The following is an 11,907-nucleotide window of genomic DNA, read 5'->3' as shown; positions in this document are numbered from 1 at the left end:
GTCTCTGCCCCACAGCTCAGACTCGCTCCTGGGGCATCTGGGAGCAAGAGGCTGCCCCACCCCCATTGCTCTGGGGTTCTGGCCCAGGGGAGCTCAGAGCTCTCAGTGGGCCCCCATCTTTCATTCCACCTCCCTTCCGCTGCCAGTTCAGCCACAAGCTTATCTCCACTTTCCCACTGGCCTTCCGACCCTCAGGCCCCGATTGCCCCTTTCCCTTTTGACTCTAGAGTGGGGCTCTTCCTACCACCCGCACGCACTAGCTGAAGCCACAGAGGTCCTGGGTAGGTGACGGGGCCAGGCATGGCATGTATCAGCCTTGGGGGCTCTGCTGCAGCCTACCTTCCCCTAGCCCCCAGGATCCCTGCTGGCCCCTCAGGAGGGCCTGGCTGAGCCTGAGCCCTGGGCACCGACCAGCTCTAGCGTAACCGAGTGCCAAACCCTGAGGATGCACAGTCGCCTGGTCTAGGAAACACTTGCCATCTTTATTATCATGTTAGGCAGCACGCCTTTTTTTTTTTTTTTTTAAACCAAAGTCTGGGTTGAGATCTCAAGGGCTTCAAATCTGTGGAAATCTGTTTTATTCTTACCAACATCCAATGAGTAAACCAAGGAAGCCTGCTCTGGCCTGATTCCATAGAAGAGAATCCAAATTTCCATCCCCTTGGAGGGGAAGAGGACTCCATGGCATGTTGGGGGAGGGGCACAGGGCCAGAGTAAGGGATGAGGGATGGCTAGAGCAGAGGCTGCGGGCACCGTTTACACCAACTGGCCTCGTGAGCTCCAGACGCTGAGCGCTCGCCCCCTGGTGGCGGGAGGGGGAAGTAAGTCTGGCCCTAGATGGTCCTGCAAGACTGGTTTCCCCTAAGTCACAAAGAGCTGCTTCTGGTTCAACCAGCATCCTCCTCCTTTTATTTTACGGGGTTCCCTGAATGAGGAGCCAATTCAGCCATTTCAGCTGGAGGGATGACAGTTAAACTTGGACAACATCTGAAGGAAGCAGGGCAGTGTCTTCCTCCCTCCAGCCCAGAGTTGGATGAAGGGACCTAATGTGTAATAGGAAGAATCCTACCTGCTTTGAACCCCACTTTCTCCTGGGCAGCTCCATCTTATTCTAAGAGAAAAAAAAAAAACAAAAAACAAACTCTAGCTTATTCCCTGCGGGAGGCTGAGGATCCCAGCTGCTCTGCCTGGGCCTCCGAGAACCATCTGGGGTTTGGAGGCAGAGGTGTGTCCTCTCTGACATCCAGGCTGGGGTGGGGTGGGAGCAGCTGGGAACAGAAAAGGGGATGGGCAGCTTAGTCTGTATGTCCATGCAACCGATCACGTGGTCCAGTTCAGTAGGCTGGGTGGCTCCTTGGATTTCACCCTGAGCGAGATGAGGCTTGGAGACTTATAGTCGGCATCTGGGGAAGACTCAAAGCTGTGGGCCCCCAGGGCAGGGGAAAAGCCGTGGATGGAGTAGATGCCAGGATGGGCTCCGGGGGAGGCCGGCACCCCCATGAAGCCGGCCACATTCCCATGAGTGTGGGAGTATGGAGACATGCACGGGGAGGGCATGCCCTCCGGAGACACGAGGCAGGGTCCCGCGGGGCTCCCAGACCCTGGGCTGGGCCACAGGGAGTTCTGCAGCTGAAAAGAGAAGGAGGCCCATGAGTTAGTAACCCAGGGGCTGCCACCCTCACCTAAGGGTTCTGTCTTTGCTCCTGGGGCTTCAGAAACCTACCAGGAAACCTCCACTTGGCCCAGGTCTAGAATCTGCTCCCTCCTACCCCCAACACTCGAAATGGCATACTCAGGAGACCCCTGCCGCGGCTCCTCCAGATGAGGTTTTCTCCAGTGCTTCCTTCGTGCCAGCTGCTCTGCATGCCCCACTCACGAGACAGAAGAGCCCCATTTTGCAGAGCAGAAGTGCTTTACCCATGGTCACACAAAACCCTAATGCTGCTTCAGGTCTCCCTGGGGCCAGAGCTACCCCCACGGGACTTGGCCAGGCCCTGCCTCAGGGGAAGAGGGGTCTCACCGGGGGGTGGCTGTCTGCTCTGGGCAACACAGAGATGTCATAGGGAGACGGGAAGGGGTTCCGCCCCTCCTGGATCTTCCCGTATCGCTCTCGCTTCCGCCACTTCGCTCTGCGGTTCTGGAACCAGACCTGGGGGACAGAGGGGCGAGGCGGAGAGAGTGACAAAGCAGCCCCGAGGAACAGAGCCTGCTGGGGAGAGAGCTGAGGGTGTGTGTCCTCCTGCAGGGTGGGGCACTGGCTCCTGCCTGGGGGATCTTGAGCTGCAGGAACTTCTAAATCCATGTTGTTCTCAGGGCCAGGAGAACCTGGAATGGAGCCTAGAACAGGCCCAAGTTCAGAGGGGGCTTACTGGTCCCTTGGGCCACCCCCCACCCCCACTCACCAGGCTGAGTCACTCTCTTGGTTCTCCAGCCGGGTTGTGTCACTCAGGGTGTTGTGGGATCTGTGTGGCCTCAGAGGCCGGGGCACTTCCGAGGTGTACCGGTGCCCAGGCTCTAGCCCCACCCTGCCTCTTCTCCTTTCCGTCTGCCCACCTCTCATCCTCAGCCCAGAGCCCGGCCCCTCTCCACAGCCACATCTCTGGCTGGGCAGTAACACTTGGTTCTTCCTAGTTGCCTCCCACCCCAGCTTGCCTTTGAGACAGTCTGCTACCTTGCTACTCCCTGTCTTCACTCGGGCTTCCCCTGCCGGGGCTGCCCATCCCCTCCCCCCGCCACTCTTCTGCCACAAACACATGCGTACATCTCCCCTGGACCTGCGTGGTATGGTGCTCTGGCATCTCTCTCATACTTACCACACCCTATTGCCATTATCCATTTTGTAACCTGCGTCTCCTGCTTATTTGCGAGCTCTTGGCAGGTCAGGGGAGCCTGTGTGCTGTGCACATCCGTGTACATATCTGTGACGAAGCTGCTGTTGGGCATACGCCGTATGACCGTTATATTTACGTGTACCAGTGCGTACATTCTGTATTTCTATCACTTACTAAACATTTGTGTGTCAGGCCCCGGGGCTAGATGTCGGCAATATCAAAACGAAACCAAGCCATCCTCTTGCTTTTCAGGGATCTAGCTGGGAACCACAAGAGAAGCTGTGTGTGTGTGTGTGTGCGCATGTGTGTGCGTGTGTGTGTGTGTGTGTGTACGTGTGAATGCAACCCCACCCCAGCCCCTCACACTCCCCCCATGATCCCTTCACACTCCTATTCATGCAGGCGGGCGAAGCCACGACAGTTCAAAAGCTCGGCATACCCCCAGCCCCCTAACCCCCAGATACAGAGATCCCAGAGGAGACCTGAGGCAAGGTCAGGGATACACCATCCCAGCCGCCCAGCTGCCCGGCCTCTCTTTCTCTACTATCCCTCCCCTGCAGGCAGCTGAAGGAGTCGAGCTGGTGAGCTGATTGCTTTACTGGGAACTCTTCCCCATCATGCCGTTATCTCTAGAGTCCCCACTGTAGACGTCCACTTGCACTCTGTCCGTGCCCTCTGCATTGTCCTGGGTGGTTGTTTGTTGCTGTCCATGGGGCAGGGCCTACGGGTAGATGCCACGTTCCCGTCAGAGAAAAGAGCCCTACTCTAGGGCCTCAGCCCTCGGGATTCTTTGGGACTAGGTCTGGGAGCCTGCGGCCACCCATGCGACCCCTTCAGGGTTGAAGAGTCCTGGAAGAGGAGCAGGAGGGTGCGCTCCACTTCTCCATGGCAGTTCCACAGCAACAGCTATGCAGACCCTACCCTAGAGGCTCACTGAGGCGCCCGAGACTCAATGTCCTGAACGTCCCCGGCTCATGGAATCTCATGGGCTCTTGTGAATGTTTGGTCTCTCATCCTGACGGCCTCAGGGCCTGGGGGACCCTGGGAGGACCGTCCTAAAAGTCTGTTTCGGGAGGAAAGCGGAAGCAGGAGGACCCAGCAGAGAAGGGGAAATAGCCCAAGCCCCTCTGGTCCTACACGGAATCCAGCTGTAGGGCCTTCTCAGCCAGGTGGCAGCTGGCCTCTCTGTGGACTGGCCTGCGGGCCCCCACATTCTTCCAGAGCAGGCCCCTGCCCCAGTACCTTCAGACAGAGTGTCCTGAGAGGCTCCATACAGGGTATGCTAGGCGTGAGCTTTGTCCCTATTGAGTCTCCCCTGTGGTGGGAGAGAGAATGTCCTCTGCCTAGAGGTGACCTCCTCACCTCTCCCGAGAAGCCCGAGTCCCACTCCTCTCCCAGTGCCTTCTGCTTGGTTTCGGGGAGCCTGTCATGCATCATGCCAGTTCAAAACAAGGCAACAACCACCATCTTCCTCTTGGGCCAGGCTTCGACTGAAGCCTCCTTTCCCACTCCCACCCCCTGCTGTCCACCTTCATGTTCTTTCCCACTTCTGACATGGCTTGGACAGGGGCTTCCCTTCTCCCTTTCCCCTGTTCCCTTCCCAGCATCCCTCCATCTCCTCACCCTGTCCCCCCCGCCCCACTTGAAGCTGGCCACAGCCCCATCTGGGAAGCCATGGAGCCTGATCTCTGCTGGGGAGTCTGTGGGGTGGGGAAGAGTCCCTGGCCAGGCTGTCCCAGCCAGGGTCTGGGAGCTGGCAGGACTGACGGTCGCTGGCTCAAGATGGCTTTGAGCATCATGGAGCCTGAGACGCCCCCCACCCAGTGGGGACCCTCCGACTCTGAGCAGCTACCTCAGGAGCAGCCCTGATATGTGTTCAGCATTTCGCGGCTTCCAAAATGCTGTCATATCTGTGGTCCTCAAAGACTCCCTAAGTAGGGAAAGTGACGCTGAGCAATCCAATGGCATGCCCCCAGTCACCTGGTCAGCTAGAAAATGGCAGAGCTAGGACTCCCAGACAAGTCTTTGGGCTCCAAGAGGCTACCACTCCCATGAGGCCTAGGCCTCAACTTGGACTGCAAGCCTGTGGCTGCAGCAGAGCTGGGCATGGAGGGGGAGCCCAGGGCAGGCAGGCTGGGGGCAGGCACCTGGGAAAGGCAGCTCTGTGTGGCACTAGTGCCCACCTCTCCCGTGGCCGGGCCCGTGGTCGGGGTGGTAGAGGCGGCCAGAGAGGCCCATGTCCGGAGCGCCCTCACCTGTACCCGGGCCTCGGTTAGGTCCGTGCGCAGAGCCAGCTGCTCCCGGGCATACACATCAGGGTAGTGGGTTTTCTGGAAGACTTTCTCCAGCTCCTCCAGCTGGAATGTGCTGAAGGTCGTGCGGTTACGGCGTTTCTTGCTCTTGTTCTTGGCCAACTCCATGGAGTCAGGGAGTCCCGGGGACAGAGGGACACGCAAGCTGGCCAGACAAGGGCCTGGGGAGCCTTGCAAGTTAGAGGGCCCGTCCCTGGGGCCCCCTCGGCAGTCCAAGGGCAGCTGGGGGAAGCTGGCAGCTTTGGAGGCCTTCTCCTCAGCTGCAATGGAAAACACAAAAAGGAGGATGGAAACCGAACCAGGAGGTTTTGTGGGTGGACTGGGGGAGGGGGAAGAACGTTGACGCTTCAGTCCCCGCCTCCCCCTTCCTTTCTCTTCCCTTGTCTCAGCAGCCACCCTCCATGGGAGCCTGGCATTCGGAGGCCTGCTTGCTGAGCCTCCAGCTGGGGAGGGGGCCCTAGGGAACCATGTGCTCTGTGGTCTGGGCGGATCTGCTGGGGCCGGAGGAGGGTTCATTTCAGGGAAGTGCTTTGTGGTGGTGCATCCCACAGGGTGTGGAGGTGCCAGGATTGGCGCCGTGGCAGGGCCCAGCACAGAGGCGCAGGGGCGGGAGGAGGGGGCGAGAATGGGGTGTTCGACATCTCCTGCCCCTGCCAGGAAGTGCCTCCTTGTCCCTGACTGTGGGCCTTGGTTCCCAGGTCCTCACGCCCATGCATCGGGTCCCAGGTCCAGGCAGGCAATGGACAGGGGCACTCAGATCACTGTTGGCTGGTCTGGCTGTGCCTCATTCTCTGGACCCCGAGTCTCAGGACAACCCCGGCCCTGGGGTATGAAGGGCAAGATGGGATAAAGATGCTTCCAAAAAGATTGTCTCATGCCTCTGAAAATTGTGATGTTTGGGCAAGGACTCGAGCTGCAGTGTTAGAGAGGCAGGAGACAGGCTATGCTCAGAGAAGGAGAGACAGCGGACCAGTGTCAAAACAGCATCCAGCCCCCAACCCCATCATTCTGGTTATTGTCTGCCCCCTCCCTTCTCAGCGTAATTTCTGATGGCTCCCCCATTGCCCTTGATTAGCAAGCAGCGGGGTGGGGGGTCTTGGCTGCAGCTGGGCCCAGCTGCCAGCAGCCCCACTCTGACATGCTAGCCCTCAGGAAGCTTGGTGGAGCTCTGTCACAACCCCGGGCATGATGAAAAATAGGTCACTGCTGATGCTCCGCCCTCTCCTCTGGAGAGGCCCCCAGCAGAGCCGCCATGAAATCTCTCCTCAACAGTCCTCCCAGGAGCTCCCGCCACAAAGACGCCCCACTGACTCACGCAGCCCTGCCCTGGCCCTGGCCCATCCCCGGCAGGGGCCTGGGCCCCAGCAGGCCCAGCAAGCTGGCACCAAGAGGCAGTTTCTTCCTTGGGACTTGGTGTCGGGATCACAGCTGTCATCAGGGAAGGAGGGGACCAGAGAGATGGGATTTTTCAGGTTCTGGCTCCCTGGCTGCATTACGGAGGACAAGTTGGGCAAGGTCCCCCTCAGATGGAAGGTGGTGGGTGACCTGCCTGGACCAGCCAGGCTGGGCAGTAAGCGCCATGTTGTGAGAGCCTGCCCCCCGGGGCTGTGCACGGCAACAGCCTAGGCGCCAGGTCACAACTCAAGTGGAGCATAGGGAAGAAAGGGCACCAGCTACTGACTTCCATTCTTAGCCAACATGTTTTGGTTCTAGAGGGAGGTACACTGGTAGCAGCTGAGGAATAAGGACTCATGGGAACGGAACCAAATAACTGAATGGTCAGGGAGACTGGGAGACTAAAATTTTCGAGGGCACCCCACATACAACAGCTTTGAGACGTAGAGTCTTGGGAGTCCTGGGTTCTGAGGGAGGCACTGCTGGACTCCAGGCAAAAAAGGCTGAGAATGGCTCAGGGATGGGGGTCAGGGGAGCACCGATGTCACTGTAGAGGGCTCCCCAAAGCTCTGAGGCCTGCTGATCCGGCTCTTGAGCCTTCGGTGGCTGTCCTAACAGGATCTGCCCAGAGGAAGGGACTAGCTCTGGGCTCTGAGCTGCCAGAGCAAGAGAGACAACGGGCAGCAGGACTTTTCAGAATAGCCACCAGAAGAGGGGGCCAAGCCTGCTGGCCTCTGCTGGCCTCTGCTGGCCTCCCATGCCTGCCCATACTACAGCCCTCCCAAGGGATGGGAGCACTTCTCCCGTCCCCATTGCCATTGCCCCGAAACCTCCATCTGCCTGGAGGGCTCCAGGGAAAAGCAGGCATTCCTCCCTCTTTGGGGGAACAGGGGCACACCTCATAGAAGAGCAAAGCCCAGTGCTCTGGTGCAGGTGGGATCAATGAAGGGCAGCGGTGGAGGAAAGGAAGGAAAGGCAGAGTAGTTAGGGAAGCCAGCAGTTTGCATCTGAGCTTGTAAAGAGAAGGGTGCATGCACCCCACAGCGCCCAGCACTTTCAAGATGTGTGCAGGCTGTGTATAGGATTCACTTGCACCTGGTGGGGACACCCTGTGGTTGAGGGGGAGTGCTCATGGTGGAGACTGGTATCCATCCTGGGGCTCAGCACCAGGGTGTCCACAGCCTGCAAGACCACAGCACCACAGCAGAAGTCTGTCGGGCCTGAAAGACTGGAGCCTGGACGGAAACCTCTGAGGCAGCGACGGTGCTGCGTCCCTGACTCTGCTCTCACGCCCGCTGCTCTCCCCCACCCTGGGGGCCGCCAGAGCCCCTGCTAGAGGCTGTCTCAAAGCCAGAGCAGCAGCTCGGGAGCAGTACCGCTTGGGACGCCAACCGGGAGCCCCACTGCCTCCTCAGAGAGCGTCCCCTGAGGCCGCACGGCCAACCATCCGGCTTTCGGCTTCCGTGGGAGCCTTCCTCCCAGTCGGCGCCCGCGCCGTTTCCCACGCGATCCGCAGAGCTCGCCAAGGCCTGGGCTCTCGAAGCTCCGGCTGATAACCTGAAACCGTTATGGACAAGAACGCCGTGCGCCGGACTCTAGCGGGGCCTTGGCGCTCTCCCTAGAGTTTCCAGCTTTGGCGTAGGGGCCTCAGCCGAGGGCCAGTGATTGGGAATCCTCGAGGTCTGCAGTCGGGCCGATGAGCGCGGCCCTCCAGTTACCCGGCTCGGGGCCTCCGAGGCGGTGGTTCCCAGGTCTGAGAGCCGAGCCAGGGGCGGCCCGGGCGGCCCCGGCGGAGCAGGAAGGAACGGCCGGGCACTGATCCGGCCCTGTGAGCAGCCGCGCGCACCACACTCCAAGGGTGGCTGGCACCGCCAGTACGCGGCCGGGGTCTAGGGCAGGGCTGGGCGCTCTCCGCCAAGGGTGCCGCAAAGAGCGGGAGAGAAGCGCCAGACTCTGGAGCTCGCGACTGCCCGGCCTCGGCAAAGATCGCGCCGCAGATGGGGCGCAGCTGCGCGCTCACTGGACTGAGCTGGAAACGCTCGCAGCCCGTCAATTTAGAGGCCGGGAAATAAGGTGTGTTCCCCCATTGCCACCACTTCCTACCTCGTAGACCGTGCGGCCCTAGTCCCCCGCGGCTGTCCCTCCCCAGCAGCCCCGCTCCCCCGCAGGGACGCAAGCCGCCCGCGCCCGCCGAGTTTCGGCCCTGGGCACCCGGGAGGCGAGCGGCGGCCAAGGTCCCAGGCTCGGCTCGCACCCGCTGCGCCTGTTTTTCGTTTGGCCTGTCGTCCGCTCAACTCGAATCGTCAATTTTCTTCTCCCACTTGATCTCATTTTGCTGTTTTCTGCTCTTTTAGGATGTCCTTTATTTTCCTTTCATTTTTTTTTTCCTGCTTCTACTCTTTTTTGTCCTTTCCCTCCTCCATGTACCCGCTTCGTTCGATCGTTGGATCCTCCGCTTGCTTTTTCTTCTTTTTCTGTTCGCTCTCCGTGTATTTCTTAACGTTCTGTCTTGCTTGCCGACATTCGTTGACCTCTCCTTCTCGCCTCTCTCCTCCGTTGTTTTGTTCAGTGTTCCCTCTTTTTGGTTGTTGTTAACACTCTTCGGGTTTACTTCCACGCATTTCGTTGTTGACACCCTCGCCGTCGCTGGGCCGGTCCCTCCACGCCCCGTCGCTCATTCAGCTCCAGCGCTCTCCGCACTTTGCCCGTCCTGGCTTCCCCGCGGTGCGTGAGGGACCCGGTGCGCCCAGCAGGGACGCGGGCCCGCGGGGTGGGTCTCGCCCGACGCGCGCGCGCCCAGCCAGGCCGGGTACCTGTCCCCGGCGGTGCTCATGGAGCTGCGCGGCCGCCGCCGTCTGGCTGGGATCAGAGGAGCCAGGCCAACTGCTTCTCATTAAGTCCCAACTGTGGTTTTTATCAGGAGAGCCTCTTTCAAAGGGCACAGACACGGAGCTCCGCGGACTCGCTCATTTCCTCCGCTGACCCCCACACAGCTCCCCGCCCTCCCCTACACATTCCCATTGCTCCGGCTGAGCGAAGGCCTGAGCTGTCTGACCATTCTGTGGAGGCCCGCGAGGCGCCAGCGGGGTGGAGGCGGATTGGGGCCGACTTCAGAGGATTCAACTCTGGGCCTAAGGTGCGGGATGCGGCAGCGCAGATGGGCGGGCGCCCAAACTCCTACAGGTAGGTCGGTGCCGCGGGTGGCGGCGGGGCTGCGGGCCCGCGTTGCAGGCCCCGGCGGTCAGGCGCGTTCTGCGTCCATTTGGCCTCAGCTCATGGGGCACCGGCCCGGGGCCCGAGGAGCCCAGGGGACAGGCCCACCGGGCTACTCTCGACGGCCCCAGCGGTGGCGATCCAGTGCGAGGAAGCCAAGACTGCGAGAAGGGCGGCCCTCCCCGTGCATAACGACGGGGAGGCCAGGTTGGTCTGAGAAATAAGAACACAGTTATTCGGTATTGAGAATGGCCCCGGCACTCCGGGAACAGCCGCGGCCGCGCCGCCCAAAGCCTAACGCACAGGCAGCGCCTTCCCTTCGGTGGCCGGGCCTGGGAGGAGAAGCCAGTGGAGGCCAGGCCGCAGCCCCCTGGAGTCCTGCTTGGCCACTCCAGGTCGGGGCCCAAGCTCAGGACCCTGAACGGACGCCAGACACAAAAACCGAGCTTCTCTCCCCGCATCGGGACCACGGGCTCAGTGCGGGGCCCAGGCCCTGGGCCCGGTCCCGGCTTCTGGGTCAGTGGCAGTTCCAGGCCAACTCCGGCCAAGCAGGATTTCTCTTTCCCGCCTCCGGTCGCCTTCGGGCCCGACTGGGCCGGGGGCCGTCGCAGCTCCACCCTCGAGCGACCTCCCCCTCCCCTTTCCCGCCACCGGAGGCTTGAGCGGCTCTGCCTCCCGCACCGCGCTGGCTTTGCCCGGCCTGGACCAGCGCCGGTGGGCCTTGTGAGGGACCCGTGGCGACGACGGGCTAGAGGGTCAAAACAGTGGAGAGCTGGGCGAGCGGGCGAGAGAAGCAGGGAGGCCCGGGCGGCCGGGGAAGGGTGGGTGAGCGGGTCGGGGCTGAGCGCTACGTCCGCGCCGCGCGTTACCTTCCGCGGGGCCCTCGTAGAAGTGGCTGCCGTTGAGCGCCGGGCCGGGCCCGAGGTCCTGCAGGTACTTGGCGGGCGGCTTGGCCGGCTCTGGGAGGTAGGGCTCCAGGGGTCCGCAGGCCGGAAAACGGGTCAGGCGCGGGCCGCGGGGCGGCGCGGGGTGCAGGTGAGGCGCGCCGGCGGGGGTCCCGTGGGGGCCCGGTGGCTCGTCCCCCGAGGCCGCGTAAGGGCCGGGCCCGGGCCCCACGCCGAAAGGCGCGCAGCGCTCGGGGTCCATGCCGGCTCCCGGCGCACAGGCCGCCGGGGCTCCGGGCCTCGCGCTGCCCGTGCGGCCTGTGAGCGGCCGCCAAGGGGGAGGGACCTGGGCTCGGGGGCGCGGAGCCCCCGGGAGCGGCGCGCGCCGCGGGGGGGCGGGGGACAGGGGAGGGGGCCGCGCCTCTGACTTAATGCTGGAACCATCCACGTCACGTGCAGCCCCGCGCGGGTTAACCCCTCGGAGCCCGGGAGCCCCCTGCTTCACCCCAGCCCCCGTATTCGGAGGCAGTTCGAGCACAGGGAGGAAGCCACCTTCTCTCGACGGCAGGGTCCGCTTTGTCCGCACACCTTGGTGAGTCCCTGGCTCAGAGCAGCAACCCCGGTCCTGATACCCTGCCTGGAGTCTCTTGCCCCTAGAGGCGTGAGGCACCTGGGGGGAGAGCCTCTGCTCCCAGAGAACACTTTTAGGCCTGGGCTCCTGACAGAAACCTGGGATCAGGGCGGGGTGGGGGAGGGGCTGGGCTGGCACTTTAACCCAAGTCTTTGCTAGGAGCTGGAAAAACGTTGCCTCCAGCAAAAACACCTCTCTTGGGGATCCCTTGTTCCTCACGGGGAGGGGAGCCCTTGACAGAGATGTGTGGAAACAGCACTACTCCGGGAAAGGGGGCTAAGAAGCTTGGGCCTGGGCACTATCATTAATTAGCTCTGGGACCTTGAACTGTCACTAGTGTCCTCCTCTGACTCTGGAGGCTGGATTGAGTCAATCCTTAGAGCTTTTCTGTGTATTCCTGGTGGGTCTGAGAAGCAGAGACAGGGCCAGAAGGGACAGGGTTCAGCAGAGGTTGACTCTGGAGCAGGTGGAGGCGTACCTGGAGGGTTTGGGGTTTGAACAGGAGGCATGGAGTGGATACCTCTCAAATGATCTGGAAGTGCCTGGGGATCCACTGGGGAAAGGCTGGTGGTAGGTAGCCCAGACCTCAGGGCCCTGCTGCCCCAGGCCTGCCATTTTGCAGGGAGGTGAGGGTAGGGTGG

General features: G+C 61.5%; 1 protein-coding gene across 1 annotated transcript; it reads right to left on the bottom strand.

Moving 5' to 3' along the window:
• Positions 1-886: 886 nt before the first annotated feature.
• ALX3 (ALX homeobox 3) lies at positions 887-10,953 on the bottom strand. Its single transcript, XM_019457781.2, has 4 exons — positions 10,621-10,953; positions 5,087-5,403; positions 2,021-2,149; positions 887-1,629 (listed from the first exon to the last, which is right to left on the bottom strand). The coding sequence occupies exons 1-4, from the start codon at positions 10,895-10,897 to the stop codon at positions 1,321-1,323; spliced, it is 1,032 nt and encodes a 343-aa protein (XP_019313326.1). The 5' UTR covers positions 10,898-10,953; the 3' UTR covers positions 887-1,320.
• Positions 10,954-11,907: the final 954 nt, after the last annotated feature.

Source organism: Panthera pardus, unplaced genomic scaffold, assembly GCF_024362965.1.
Source record: "Panthera pardus isolate Hobbes unplaced genomic scaffold, ASM2436296v1 HiC_scaffold_11, whole genome shotgun sequence".
NCBI classification, from domain to species: Eukaryota; Metazoa; Chordata; class Mammalia; order Carnivora; family Felidae; genus Panthera; species Panthera pardus.
This window is presented reverse-complemented; position numbering and strand designations above follow the sequence as displayed.

Coding starts and splice junctions, on each gene's coding strand:
- ALX3 (XM_019457781.2), bottom strand. CDS start 10,897: ATGGACCCCGAGCGCTGCGCGCCTTTCGGCGTGGGGCCCGGGCCCGGC. Junction 5,404..10,620: donor CTACGAGGGCCCCGCGGAAG/GTAACGCGCGGC, acceptor TTTCCATTGCAG/CTGAGGAGAAGGCCTCCAAA. Junction 1,630..2,020: donor GAGCAGACAGCCACCCCCCG/GTGAGACCCCTC, acceptor TTCTCTTTTCAG/CTGCAGAACTCCCTGTGGCC.